This window comes from Schistocerca americana, chromosome 4 (assembly GCF_021461395.2).
Source record: "Schistocerca americana isolate TAMUIC-IGC-003095 chromosome 4, iqSchAmer2.1, whole genome shotgun sequence".
Taxonomy (NCBI): Eukaryota; Metazoa; Arthropoda; class Insecta; order Orthoptera; family Acrididae; genus Schistocerca; species Schistocerca americana.
The window spans coordinates 437,234,232-437,249,707 of record NC_060122.1 but is presented as its reverse complement, the minus strand read 5'-3'; the positions used below and the strand labels follow the sequence as shown (position 1 = coordinate 437,249,707).

At 39.8% G+C, this 15,476-nt stretch overlaps 1 protein-coding gene across 1 annotated transcript in view; it reads right to left on the bottom strand.

Moving 5' to 3' along the window:
- The window catches only part of LOC124612768 (mucin-12-like), a 290,845-nt gene that overhangs the window by 220,537 nt on the left and 54,832 nt on the right, over window positions 1–15,476 (bottom strand). Inside the window, exons 4-5 of the mRNA XM_047141163.1 lie at window positions 8,019–8,150; window positions 4,218–4,328 (exon numbers count right to left, since the gene is read on the bottom strand). Coding sequence (XP_046997119.1) covers window positions 4,218–4,328; window positions 8,019–8,150 — 243 coding nt within the window. The remainder of the gene's footprint in view (window positions 1–4,217; window positions 4,329–8,018; window positions 8,151–15,476) is intronic.

Sequence of the window (15,476 nt, the reverse complement as noted above, 5' to 3'; positions counted from 1 at the left end):
AAATCACAAGTTTCGGTCCACTTTCTCCCATGCTGATGTTGGCAATAGCAACACAAATATTGTTCCATGGCTCAGCCAGGGTCTGCGGACAACTGGTACACACCAAGGATTTGAGATAGCCCCCTAAGAAAAAAATCGCATGGCACTAAATCTGGCAAGCATGCTGGTCACTGGAGATTGCTCCTCAAAAAGATGAGACGATCGGGGAGTGTTCACACAACATGGTCATCGATGTTTGTGCCCTGTGAGCTGTGGGACCATCTTGTTTGAACCAAACATCACCCACATCCATTTCTTCAAGTTCTGGAAGAAAAAACTATTCAATCATCTAAACATAATGATCAGAAGTGACCATCACTGCCTTATCATTCTCTTCGAAAAACCATGGGCCAATAATACCAACTTTAGATAGTGCACATCAAACAGTCACACGTTCTGCACGCAAGGACTGCTCATGAAGTTCTCGGGGGTTCGTGCCATTCCAGTACCACATACTGGGTGATATCAAAAAGTCAGTATAAATTTGAAAACTTAATAAACCACGGAATAATGTAGATAGAGAGGTACAAATTGACACACATGCTTGGAATGACATGGGGTTTTATTAGAACAAAAAAGGGTATTGCTAGACGCGTGAAAGATCTCTGGCGAGCTTCGTTTGGTGATGATCGTGTGCTCAGCCGCCACTTTCATCATGCTTGGCCTCCCAGGTCCCCAGACCTCAGTCCGTGGGATTATTGGCTTTGGGGTCACCTGAAGTCGCAAGAGTATTGTGATCGACCGACATCTCTAGGGATGCTGAAAGACAACATCCGACACCAATGCCTCACCATACCTCCAGACATGCTTTACAGTGCTGTTCACAACATTATTCCTCGACTAGAGCTATTGTTGAGGAATGATGGTGGACATATTGAGCATTTCCTGTAAAGAACATCATTTTTGCTTTGTCTTACTTTGTTATGCTAATTATTGCTATTCTGATAAGATGAAGTGCCATCTGTCAGACATTTTTTGAATGTTTGTATTTTTTTGGTTCTAATAAAACCCCATGTCATTCCAAGCATGTGTGTCAATTTGTACCTCTGTATCTACATTATTCCGTGATTTATTCCGTTTTCAAATTTATACTGACTTTTTGATCACCCGGTATGTGCCTCGTCGCTAAAGAACACTAAGGTGTCCTGAGGCAGCTCATCGATCAAGGCTTCACACGCATTTTTTCGTGAAACAAAATCACACGGATCAAGTGTGTGCACCACTGACAGCTTATACGGATCAAATTTCAACTCTTCATGAAGAATTTGTCTCAATGTGCGTTCAGAAATTGCGAGGGCAGCTGCAAGTGTGTGTGTGTGCAGATCGCTTGGGGGAATTCAGAATCGACATCCTTACCTTTTCAATGTTTTCAGGCGTTCTGATGGTTCTTGAAGGTCCTGATTTCTTTTTCTGCACACTTCCAGTATCCATAAAGGTGTCTACCCACATAACAACCGATTTACCATGAGGAACATGACCTGCAGGCACGATGTTGAACTGTTTCCTGAATGCACGCTGAGTTCTGATGGCCAAAGGTCCATTCAAAAAGTAGGTCACAACAGCGAACGCGCGCTCCGCTCTTGCCCACTGCATGATCGCTATTAAACTAATCTTAAAAAACACGTTAAAATCTCGCACTTTTGATTGCACTGAAACCCACGCAACAATGAATAACAGCCACTGTGTGCCGCACATTTCAAATAAGGAAGTTCCTGCGCTGCACCCTGTAGTATGGATAAGGTCAGATTAAAGGAAGACAAAGAAGCAATTCAGAGGCAGACTGCTAGATTTGTTACCGGTGGGTTTGAACAACATGTAGGTGTTACTGAGATGATTTGGGAACTCAAATGGGAATCCATGGAGGGAAGGCAATGTTCTATTCGAGGATCACCACTGAGAAAATTTAGAGAACCCATATTTTAGGTCAACTGTCGAACAATCTTACTGCAGCCAACATACACTGTGTGAAAGGATCATGAAGATAAGATACGAGAAATTAGGGCTCATGTGGAGCCATACAGACAGTTGTTTTCCCTTGCTTTATTTGCGAATGGAACAGGAAAGGAAAAAACTAGTAGTAATACCCTACACTACGTCATACGGTAGCTTGCAAAGTATCTATGTACATGCAGATGTAGGTCAAGCATAGTGAATAGTGCAGGTTGACAGAACAAGGGCTATGTTCCCTGTGCTATCAACAAAAAATTGTACTGGAAAACTGTCTCTGACCAAAACCAGTTGCACAGTTGAAGATACATGACACAGGAGCTTCAAGTTTTGCACTATGCCATTTTTACCAAATACTGTGATATGGATAACACAGCAACATTTTAGAAAAGATGGAGAAACATTGTCAAATACCTGGCAGCAAATGTGGTCCCTTTGGGCCAGGTCTTCGTGTATATTCGAGATAAAGGAGATGCTGCTTCATAACTGGTTGGCAGCTCTGCAAGGAGTATTGGCTGCATTTGGAGATAAGGCATGGGAGTCCTGTTTTGATTAAACTAGGGTGAAATTCTGTATGCAAAGACTTCAGCAAAACCTTAAGTGTACTGGAAGAGGGTCTGGTTGTCACAGCAAACTGGTGACCAAACAAATGTCCATCTCTTGTCGGACAACATCACCCTACTGAATGCATCCCTGTCCTTGGACACATTTAGTGGGAATATCTGCAGCTTAAAAGTTTATTTTCTAGAGACATTGTCACTATATAGCACTATTTACATGCCTATAAGGCTGGTGTATTGAGCATTAAGCCAAATCTACTGCAACTCCATATAGGTTTTATACATCTTTTGTTTGCATGTTACTTATATACATACCATTTTTGTACTAAAATTAATTCTTCCATTATTGTGCAACTCTGAATCATAATTCTGCTCAGATAAACATACTATCCTATTGTCAGTTACAAATTTATGTTAAACAAAGTACAGCTATGTATGCCAATATTAGAAAAAATGCTTCATACAAGATGCAGAACACTTCACTGATCTCTCAGTGCAACACCCTCGTCAATGGCACCCCTCCCCTCCCCTCCCCTCCCCTCCCCTCTCCTCTCCTCTCCTCTCCTCTCCTCTCCTCTCCTCTCCTCTCCTCTCCTCTCCTCTCCTCTCCTCTCCTCTCCTCTCCTCTCCTCTCCTCTCCTGTCAACATCACTTAGACCTGTCCCTCTGTCACTATTCTTAATATCTATCCTGAACCTGTAAAATTGATAGTCAAACATCCTTCCAAAATCTATTGAGAACCATTTGGGTTTTTACAACTGTGTGTCAACACATTTTCTCCTTAATAGTATTTGAAGTTAATAACACAGAATGAATTAAGACATATTGTGGAATTCACAACCAGAATACAAGAAGTATATACCAGTTTGCGAGTAGATGTCAGGCTGGAAATGTAAAAGCCCCAAATGCTGAGAAATAAAGTATAAGTATACCTTCAAATGTATCAAAAGGAAATTCATTTGAGAAAACTACAATTTACAAACAGAAAATGACTGGCCAGTAATTACATTATGGAAGTGAAATTCGAGTATAGTCAATGTACACATTTAGGAGTGAAAAACTAATCCTAGTTTTCAAAACTATTAGTGCCTTCCTGATTTTCCTACCATCCTACTGTACATTAGCACTCACCACCACTAATTTACCACTCTATCTGAACACGCCAGTAGATTTCTTTCCGTTTACCCCTTTCCCACATTCACTCAACTTCTGTCAACATTTATTTTGGTGGTCACTTACACCATCTCCTACCTCCCTGCATAAGTGACATTCATTTGACATCTTTTCTTTATCTCCTGTGCTGTTGATCCCCCCCCCCCCCCCCACTCCCCATCCCACATTCTGTCCTCCTGTGTGTGTGTGTGTGTGTGTGTGTGTGTGTGTGTGTGTGTGTCATGCACATATGCACATGTACATAGAACAGCTTCATTACCTATCTGCCCAAAACTTCCAGAAACATTCTCCTGTGAATACAACTAACTATGGAAGGGGAAGCAACCCCCCTCCCCTACGTCAGCATATAACTGTTGTTCCACACAAAAATTGGAATAGAATTCCAGAAATACCTACCAACAAAATCCATTCTTCACACTTCCTACAAATTCAACATAATTAAAAACTTCAACAATATAACTTATAGCAACAATTATAGCTTCTGTTTCCTCTACTTACAGCTTTAGGATAATCTTCCCTATACAATCTCGTTCCATAGAAGTACCAGTATGCTGAATGGTTTTCATCATGACCAAGGGGCTCAACCCTTAAACTATCTGATTCCAAGTTCTGAAAAGAGATTTTAACATTAGTTTCATTTTATTCAAACATAGGGTTCTGTGACTTTTGTCAGCCATGGACCCAACAACAGTCAGTTAAATCCAGAGTTAAATATACATAAAGTCATGATCGCATATGGCGTGCGCTAGGAAGATTCTAATTCCATATTGTGTAAAGGGAATGCAATTAAGTGAATAACAAGGCACTGCACACTGCATAGCTACGCAGTGTTTGCAGTACTTCAGACTGATATTAGAATGCCCTAGACACTGTTTAAGAGATGCAGTAGCAATATCCTTGCACTGACAAGTCCAGAAGTAGATCAATATTTCCTACAGCCTCTACACAAAGTTTATCAACCCTCTTCTGTCAAATATATAAATAGCCACAAACCAGTACACAGAATTCAAAAGAAGCACTATTACTTTTTTTTGTTATGCAACACCTATAGGACAGAAAAGGGCAATTGCTCCTTTTATATTTATAGATTCATGTATTGCTTACAGATGCAGTTAATATCTTCTTACTTTTTACTACTAAAACTACTGCTGCTACCAAGACTTTCACAACTGTGCTTTGCAAAATATTTTACATCTGTGAAAAACTAAAGGAATATACTCCCACGCATTTGCAACACTTCACAAACCTGGCATACACTTATCATTGATCTCACAATAAACATGGTACATAAATTTCTGTAAGTAGTGCTTCACTTGCTTACTTGTATACAGGGTGAAGAAAAAATGCCGCACCCGGGTGTCGACTTACAATTCCTCATCCAGGTTCAAGATATCTAGCAAAATCAGATTGAGAGCATTTTGAAAACACTTGTACAAAAATGAGAAGCTGTCAACAATGACACATCGTGCAATACATCAGAACATACAGAGGAACATGTATTACCTCCTACTACCCTAACAACCATTGTAGCTCACTGAGTAGACTGCTGGGGCATCAAACCGACATACACCATGGGGCTACGGTTCGAACCATCGCAAGCCTGCTTTTTAATTTTTTTAGATGTCAGTTCCCTAGTTCTCATCATTTACAAGCAGGACATTATTTTGTCACATGACACACAGCCTATCACATAACAATGGGATCCATTAAACTGCATGCATGTGTGTATTAACTTAACAGCGCACAACCATAACTTTTCATGTCAAGTTCCTGTGTGTCAGCTTCCCCATGTAGAACACAAATGATGAATATGTTGATATTCTTTTGAAGCTGGGTGCATCAGATAACCAACCTGATGCTCATGCTGCTGCTGCTCGTGCATATGCTGCAGGGTACCCTCAAAGGCATCATCGCAATAAGAATGTTTTTTGTCAACTGGAGCTATGCCTTTGGGAAACCAGTAATCTTCATCCACAAGTAATGGACTGAGACTGTCCAAGGACTAGGCGTACTCCACTAAAGGATGTGATTCTTGAAACCAGTTAACCAATCACCTCAGCAAAATGCCCTTGATATTGCAAGACAGTTGCAGACACCTCAATGATTGGTTGCTGAAGTGTCGCACAATCAAGAACTGCATTACATGTTAACTCCACACCTGGGGCCAAATGACTGCATTTGACAAGTATAGTTTTGTGAATGGCTTTTGCACCACTCGGGAAGGTATTTTCAACCTCCACAAAACACATTATTTGTCGGAACACAACCCACATGTCACCCATGGTTGTGGCATGATGGTGCATTGCCACAAGCATTTCCAGGAAAATGGATTGGTCATGGAGGTCCAACGTTCTGGATCTTAATCCAATAGGGAGGTCCAACGTTCTGGATCATAATCCAATAGGTTTTTATCTGTGGGGACACTTATAGAAAAAAGTTTATAGTATTTCACCCAAGGATGTACATGAGCAAATACCTTGCGTGTGTGCAGCTTGCAAATGCAAGATGGTCGCTTTGAACATCATCTCTAAACTGAGTGTTGCTCATATGTGTACGCACTGGCTCTGTGAAGACAAGCCTGGACATCAAACGTATAGAATGGAATTAACTGCGAGTAGCATAGTGTGCAATCTTGTGTAGCCTACCTGTTACGCATTCTGTACCTCATTGGATACAGATGATGTTACTGTAGCCACAATAATTTTCTACTGGCTTTATTTGTGTCATGGACAAAACAAAATGGTTGTTTATATCTGTAAGAAGTTCGTTTTATGTCTTAATGTTTACATAAAGTAATAGTAACAGAAAGATATACACAAGATAACGCATTGTCGAAGTGTAAAATGGATACAATTTGATAATTTAATTGGAAGGGAGGAAAAATAAAAACAAAAAAAAATAAAAAAAAATTAAATGTTTCGTCTGAACGTAACTCTAAGATTGTCGAGCCTGCATATTGTTTTCACGGTACTGCCTTATCTCACTGAGCTATTGGGACAGCTCCAGCACAGCGCACAGTTCATGCTACCTGCATGCAGTTACAGCACTGCCAGAACCTTATTTTTTAAATTCCATTTCTACTAAACCTATTGGTAGCACTATGTTTTGCTACACACACTTTTGTCTCGAACTGGGGTGAGTAATTGCATGTCGATTGCTTAAGGCGGAATTTTTTCTTCACCGTGTTAGCAGCCCCAGTTTTTATCTATACCATGATGGAATTCCTACTTTTTACTGTTTTAATAGGACACATCATGATCATAAGCATAGAATTGGAGTTTTTTTCCCTATGTTTTTCTTTACTAGCATTGCAGTCCAGTCCTGCGTTACAAAAGCTGTACAATTTTTTTCAAAACTTGATATTTCTTCGCATTATTCTGCAGAAACTGCTGCTGAATATCACATCTGATCACTTTCCATGCTTGCACTGCCAGGTAAGAATGTGCACCAGTTTGAACTTTAACATAGCCGTTGCTATAGTCTTGTGACAAAGTGAGTTCTCGCTACGGATCACTTTTTTGAGTAAAACATTTCATAAATGAAAATATGCACCCAAGCATAAATAAAGCTGCTGTTTATGCTTGTGTGCAAACTTTTAGTTCTGGTATGTGAATAATGATATCCTGTTCATAAATATTTGAGAAGAGAGTTGCATCAGAATCAGTCACAAAATATATTCTCTTTATCTGCATTCTTAAACACAGCCAAAGCTCACTTTACAACTACAGCAATGTTTGTCCTGATGATATAAGAAAATAAAGACAAATTTATTGAGGGTCGAATAACACTTATTAGGCCACCTTCAGATAACTACTGGCATAACAATAGCCAGTAGTTACCTGAAGATAGCCTAATAAGCCGAAAACTAGTTCATACAAATAAAAATCTGTGGAACAAAAAACTGTCTAAGTGTTATTCAACCCTCAATATGGAAACGTTCTATCAAGAAGCGATGGAAGACTTCATAAAAAAGACAAATTTAATTACGTGATATTACTGTATTTATGACCCTTCAAAACTGTTACAAAATTAGCTTGAGTGGAAAACAAAAACTTTTACGAGACATGCATTTAAAACAAACTTGTGGTTGTGTTTAAGAATACCCATAGTGAACAACACAATGCGAACATTTCATGTATAGTCTTCAATTGGCACCACCTGATAATACTTATAAGATGGTGGAGCTGTAATCTAACAAACCTAAGAGTAAATTCAGAAATTAATTGTTGAAATTTTGGAAGCATATAGATAAATTACTTCTTAGGGATAAAATCAATTTTAAAACCACCAGATTCATACCTTCAGTACATCCTGGACATCATCAGCATCCAATCGGAAATCACACAAAGCATGCAATATTTCAACCTTTGTTCGTAAAGGTAGGAACTGAAAGTCCATGTCAGTATTGAAGGGATTCTCTCTTCCATATTCCTGAAATAATACGAAAATTAAATGACTGTTCTGCAGTGAATGAAAAGCAATCATTTCCCATGTCATACTTTAACAACCCTGCAATTTATTACACAAATAAACTCCACACGGTTCTACATAACACACATATTTTATATTATATTATTTCTAACATTACATATGTCAATTTATACAGAATAAACAACAAATAAAAAATGTAACAGACACAATAGATGATCTTGACAACAGATGACAACTCATTATATAACAGTAACTTATCTAGATAAAAATCTGTAATGAGTGATCAAAATGTTAAATGAAAACTCCAGCACACCAAAATATCCATGTGCCTCTGCAGACATGAACTCTCTCAACCTCCCTCACCCTCAAACGCAATTACACCACAAGATGCACACACATATACCAGTAGTACACCTACGCACTGTTTTCAAAGTGCCTGACAGATAAAAACTGTACGCCAGACTGGGACTCAAATTCGGATTCCTGCTTTTTGTGGGGAATGCTCTTAACAAATGAGCTATCAAATCAAGTCTCACAACCCAGCCTAACAGCTTCATTTCTGCAATGCAACAACTTGTTCCACTGACACCAACTTCCCCATATTTACTTCCAAACACATGATCACACACCAAAACATATGTTTCTATATAATTGTACACTATGTTACGTTGATATCCCTCCCTCCTTCCCTCCCTAATACTTCCTTTAAATTTCACATCAGCAACATTACTGTATCTAATTTAACTGAGTATTCATGTTCACTCCTATTTGTAGTACACGTCGGTCACAATATTTGATTGTATTAATGGAATTAAACTATGTGAGGGGGTTTTCTCTTTTCCATAACAGTTTCGAAGCTGTAAGTCATTTTCCTGACCATATGCATGCTGCCAACATAAGCAGTCTTTCTGAGCAACATATCACGAAATGCAACAGTGCCCAACACAGCTACATTTCTTTACTGTCACCGCGACAAATACTGTGTACATATGCTTAATTATTTAATTGCATGTGATAGTTATTTATTATCAGGAAAAAGAAAACCGTCGTTCTACGGATCAGAGCGTGGGATGTCAGATCCCTTAATCGGGCAGGTAGGTTAGAAAATTTAAAAAGGGAAATGGATAGGTTAAAGTTAGATATAGTGGGAATTAGCGAAGTTCGGTGGCAGGAGGAACAAGACTTTTGGTCAGGTGAATACAGGGTTATAAAAACAAAATCAAATAGGGGTAATGCAGGAGTAGGTTTAATAATGACTTTTTAAAAAAGGAGTGGGAGTAAGCTACTACAAACAGCATAGTGAATGCACTATTGTGGCCAAGATAGACACGAAGCCCACGCCAACAACAGTAGTACAAGTTTATATGCCAACTAGCTCTGCAGATGATGAAGAAATTGATGAAATGTATGATGAGATAAAAGAAATTATTCAGGTAGTGAAGGGAGACGAAAATTTAATAGTCATGGGTGACTGGAATTCGAGAGTAGGAAAAGGGAGAGAAGGAAACATAGTAGGTGAATATGGCTTGGGGCTAAGAAATGATAGAGCAAGCCGCCTGGTAGAGTTTTGCACAGAGCATAACTTAATCATAGCTAACACTTGGTTCAAGAATCATGAAAGAAGGTTGTATACATGGAAGAATCCTGGAGATACTAGAAGGTATCAGATAGATTATATAGAATGAAATTTTCACTCTACAGCAGAGTGTGCGCTGATATGAAACTTCCTGGCAGATTAAAACTGTGTGCCGGACCGAGACTCGAACTCGGGACCTTTGCCTTTCCCGGGCAAGTGCTCTACCGACTGACCTACCCAAGCATGACTCACGCCCCATCCTCACAGCTTTAATTCCGCCAGTACCTCGTCCCTACCTTCCAAACTTCACAGAAGCTCTGCTGCGAACCAGGAGAGCTTCTGTGAAGTTTGGAAGGTAGGAGACAAGGTACTGGTGGAATTAAAGCTGTGAGGACTGGGCGTGAGTCATGCTTGGGTAGCTGTCGGTAAAGCGCTTAGTCGCGAAAGGCAAAGGTCCCAAGTTCGAGTCTCGGTCCGGCACACAGTTTTAATCTGCCAGGAAGTTTCAGATAGATTATATAATGGTAAGACAGAGATTTAGGAACCAGGTTTTAAATTGTAAGACATTTCCAGAGGCAGATGTGGACTCTGACCACAATCTGTTGGTTATGAACTGTAGATTAAAACTGAAGAAACTGCAAAAAGGTGGGAATTTAAGGAAATGGGACCTGCATAAACTGACTAAACCTCAGGTTGTACAGAGTTTCAGGGAGAGCATAAGGGAACAATTGACAGGAATGGGGGAAAGAAATACGGTAGAAGAAGAATGGGTAGCTTTGAGGGACGAAGTAGTGAAGGCAGCAGAGGATCAAGTAGGTAAAAAGACGAGGGCTAGTAGAAATCCTTGGGTAACAGAAGAAATATTGAATTTAATTGATGAAAGGAGAAAATATAAAAATGCAGTAAATGAAGCAGGCAAAAAGGAATACAAATGTCTCAAAAATGAGATTGACAGGAAGTGCAAAATGGCTAAGCAGGGATGGCTACAGGACAAATGTAAGGATGTAGAGGCGTATCTCACTAGGGGTAGGATACACACTGCCTACAGGAAAATTAAAGAGACCTTTGGAGAATAGAGAACCACTTGTATGAACATCAAGAGCTCAGATGGAAACCCAGTTCTAAGCAAAGAAGGGAAAGCAGAAAGGTGGAAGGAGTATATAGAGGGTCTATACGAGGGCAATGTACTTGAGGAAAATATTATGGAAATGGAAGAGAATGTAGATGAAGATGAAATGGGAGACACAATACTGCGTGAAGAGTTTGACAGAGCATTGAAAGACCTGAGTCCAAACAAGGCCCCGGGAGTAGACAACATTCCATTAGAACTACTGACGGCCTTGGGAGAGCCAGTCCTGACAAAACTCTACCATCTGGTGAGCAAGATGTGTGAGACAGGCAAAATACCCTCAGACTTCAAGAAGAATATAATAATTCCAATCCCAAAGAAAGCATGTGTTGACAGATGTGAAAATTACTGAACTATCAGTTTAATAAGTCACAGTTGCAAAATACTAACACGAATTCTTTACAGACGAATGGAGAAACTGGTAGAAGCCGACCTCGGGGAAGATCAGTTTGGATTCCGTAGAAATATTGGAACACGTGAGGCAATACTGAGGCTACAGCTTATCTTAGAAGAAAGATTAAGGAAAGGCAAACCTACGTTTCTAGCATTTGTAGACTTAGAGAAAGCTTTTGACAATGCTGACTGGAATACTCTCTTTCAAATTCTAAAGGTGGCAGGGGTAAAATACAGGGAGCGAAAGGCTATTTACAATTTGTACAGAAACCACATGGCAGTTATAAGGGTCGAGGGACATGAAAGGGAAGCACTGGTTGGGAAGGAAGTGAGACAGGGTTGTAGCCTCCGCCCAATGTTATTCAATCTGTATACTGAGCAAGCAATAAAGGAAACAAAAGAAAAATTTGGAGTAGGTATTAAAATCCATGGAGAAGAAATAAAAACTTTGAGGTTCACCGCTGACATCGTAATTCTGTCAGAGACAGCAAAGGACTTGGAAGAGCAGTTGAACGAAATGGACAGTGTCTTGAAAGGAGGATATAAGATGAACTACAACAAAAGCAAAACGAGGATAATGGAATGTGGTTGAATTAAATCGGGTGATGCTGAGGGAATTAGATTAGGAAATGAGACACTTAAAGTTGTAAAGGAGTTTTGCTATGTGGAGAGCAAAATAACTGATGAAGGTCGAAGTAGAGAAAATATAAAATGTAGACTGGCAATGGCAAGGAAAGCTTTTCTGAAGAAGAGAAATTTGTTAACATTGAGTATAGATTTAAGTGTCAGGAAGCTGTTTCTAAAAGTATTTGCATGGAGTATAGCCTTGTATGGAAGTGAAACATGGACGATAAATAGTTTGGACAAGAAGAGAACAGAAGCTTTCGAATTGTGGTGCTACACAAGAATGCTGAAGATCAGATGGGTAGATCACGTAACTAATGATGAAGTATTGAATAGAATTGGGGAGAAGAGGAGTTCGTGGCACAACTTGACAAAAAGAAGGGACCGGTTAGTAAGACATGTTCTGAAGCATCAAGGGATCACAAATTTAGCACTGGATGGCAGCGTTGCGGGTAAAAATCGTAGAGGGAGACCAAGATATGAATACACTAAGCAGATTCAGAAGGATGTAGGTTGCAGTAAGTACTGGGAGATGAAGAAGCTTGCACAGGACAGGGTACCATGGAGAGCTGCATCGAACCAGCCTCAGGACTGAAGACCACAACAACATTTATTATTTACCGGTAACAGTTCACTAGATGCAAGGAGCATGACAAACTGACAGTTAACGACTGAAAAAAGGATGGTCTCGAGATTTATGAATTTCATCCCCCTTTGGCAACATCCCTGCTACAGAAACATTATGCGTGGAGTTCATACTGATGGCAGTAACAATACTTTGTGGGAAATCTTACAGGGAATGTACTTCGATTTACAAACGCTGCAGAGGAATACATGACTTGACTCCCAGTTTACTGCGGCCTGAAGGTACCTAACAGCTTTTCTGTCTTTTCCGTCTGACCACCGGGAAAATATTAAATGATTGTGTGGCACTTATGGCCGGGATCCCCAGCAGGGAAAGTTAGGTCCTTTAGTTGCAAGTCTTTCCATTTAATGCCACACTGGGTGACTTGCATGTCAATAATGATGAGGATAACACAACACCCAGTCCTGGGGTCGAGAAAATATCCAACCCAGCTGGAAGTTAAAATTAGGCCTGCTGGATGGCAGTCAAACACACTGACCACTCAGTTAAAGGGGTGGACTGTAACAACTGTCTGTTTCAAAATGACTGTGCATCTCTTAACACTACTGACTGACTCTCATTCAATTTCAAACACACACACACACACACACACACACACACACACACACACACACACTGACACACTGAAACATACCAACATCCACAATGACAGTGAGGCCACAACAAATGCCGAAGAGTTGACACATTCCAAAACTAGTACCAACTTATCACAACTGCACTGTTATAGCCAAGAGCTGCAGTACAAAACCAGTAGGGAATCAAAATATCAGTATTTCACAGTGTACACATGCTTATCAAAATAATGTGAACACCTATTATTTGGAACGCAGTTTCTTTGTGCGGTGGTAAAAGTGATCATTTTTACATTGTGTTATGCACTTGTTATGGTAGTAAATAAGATCAGTTTCTCACTTATTTATGCATCTAGCTATATGTAGACGAGTCAAAAACGAGGCTCCTCTGAAGCAGGCTACAATCGAGTTGTTTAAACCAATGGACTTAAAACCTACAAATGTGTCAGATTATTAAAAAGTGATCAAAGCACACACAACTCACTGGACGAAAGAAAGAAAGATTAGTGTTTAACACTATCAGCGATTTGGTCATGAGAACGATCAAAAGCTGTGATAGGATAAGGAAGGAAATGACCATTTGATAGTCGAAGGAACCATCCCAATGTTTGTCTCATATGATACAAGCTAACCAGGAAACACCCGAATCAGGAAAGACAGGCAAGGTTTGAGCCCCGTTCCTCCCAAATGTATGTCAAATGTGTTAATCACTGTGTCACCTTGCTCAATGTGTTGCACAACAAGAGCAGCAAAGGTCAAGGAGTGGATAAACACCATTGCCCTTCTCACCAGGCAATGACAATGTCTGAAAACGTGAAAATATTTATATACTGAATTTGTATCTTGGGTCTTTTGCTGTTTTTAATACATTGGCATATAGAATCTAGAATCAAGTACTACTTATATTAGCAAGTACAGCAACAACAACCAACATTTCACAATGACAGCATGTTTATTACACATAAGCAAAAGTACACAATGTGCTGAACTACCTACCTCAGCAAAGTGTACGCATTTTACATACATAAAATGTTTTAGTAAATTCCAATATTCCATACGTAAGTTAAGTTCCAAAACATTACAGAAATAACAAATCTTACATGACATGATCATCTTCGATCTGCCAACTAGATGGTATCTCACGGACGGTCAGCCAGAGATACTGTTTTAGTAGTGGCCAGTACACTCACTGGACATAGATGTACATACACTTGTTCATAGTTTTGTACTTTACATCGATAAGTCCAGCTGTGTTACAAGACTGACCTCCTCAATACGTGTAGAAATTCATACTATCTTACAGGTCGGTGATTGACATTATAACATGGTGTACAAGTGCACAAGGAAAAAAAATCCTCTATTATGCCCAGATTTCCTGGTTGAAAATACACTTTTTCCTGGGTGAAAATACACTATATCTTAGATGAAAGTACATTTTTTTTTCCCCAGTGGTGACAATATACTTCCCCTCCGAGCTCTAACGCTTATCAATCCTTCGAATGGTAAATGCTTTATACACAAGCATAGAATTTTCCAGCACTTTTCGGGGGGGGGGGGGGGGGGGGGGGGGGGGGGGCATTTTGGAAAGCTCTTTGGTGCACTGCACCCACATGTACACTGCACATTTTGTATTACAAAAGTATAGATACTAATATACTAATTCCACCAAATACAGCACGGTGGCATCAGAAACACTGAAACTGAGATTGCGATAACTTTTGTCAGCCAACCATAGCAAATGTTACACGATCTTGCTAGCCAGTGACAACAGGTCCTCAAAGCATAGGACAAGTGATGCAGTCAGCCAACAATAACATTACAGTTAAAGTATTTTCTTGTACTTCCCGAGGATGTGGTTGTGCAGAATCCCAAGTACACAGCTTAAATTTCAGCAGCTGAATGTTTCTGACAAGTAGGATTATAAACTTCAGTATGGCGCACCAAACATTTCTTGGGTTACCTGGCAGAATACATGTTCTGTAGAGCACTTTGGCCTTTGCATAGGAAAGTCAATTAATGTGAAATTGCTATGAACTCACCTCACACTTTTTTTCTAAGGACAGTAAGGTAATTGTAGTTCATAGTTCATCTACATTAATGTTGCAAGACTAGTCACCAAACTTTATTGTCAGAGGTTGTACTTGGCTCTATGGTCGTTGGATGAACCAGTTTTCATATACCAAGCAAGATGCAGTGAACTATGCTCCCTGCTGAACAGATGTATTGTATTCACTGCAGAATTCGTTGTCATTGCCCGAGACTTCATCCACCTTAGTTCTTACACTGGTGAGTCATTCTTAATTGACAGCGACTCCTTGAGTGGTCTCCTGGTTGGCAGTGGTATTCTCAACACCCATTGGTTGAACTAAAATAAATATGAAAAACT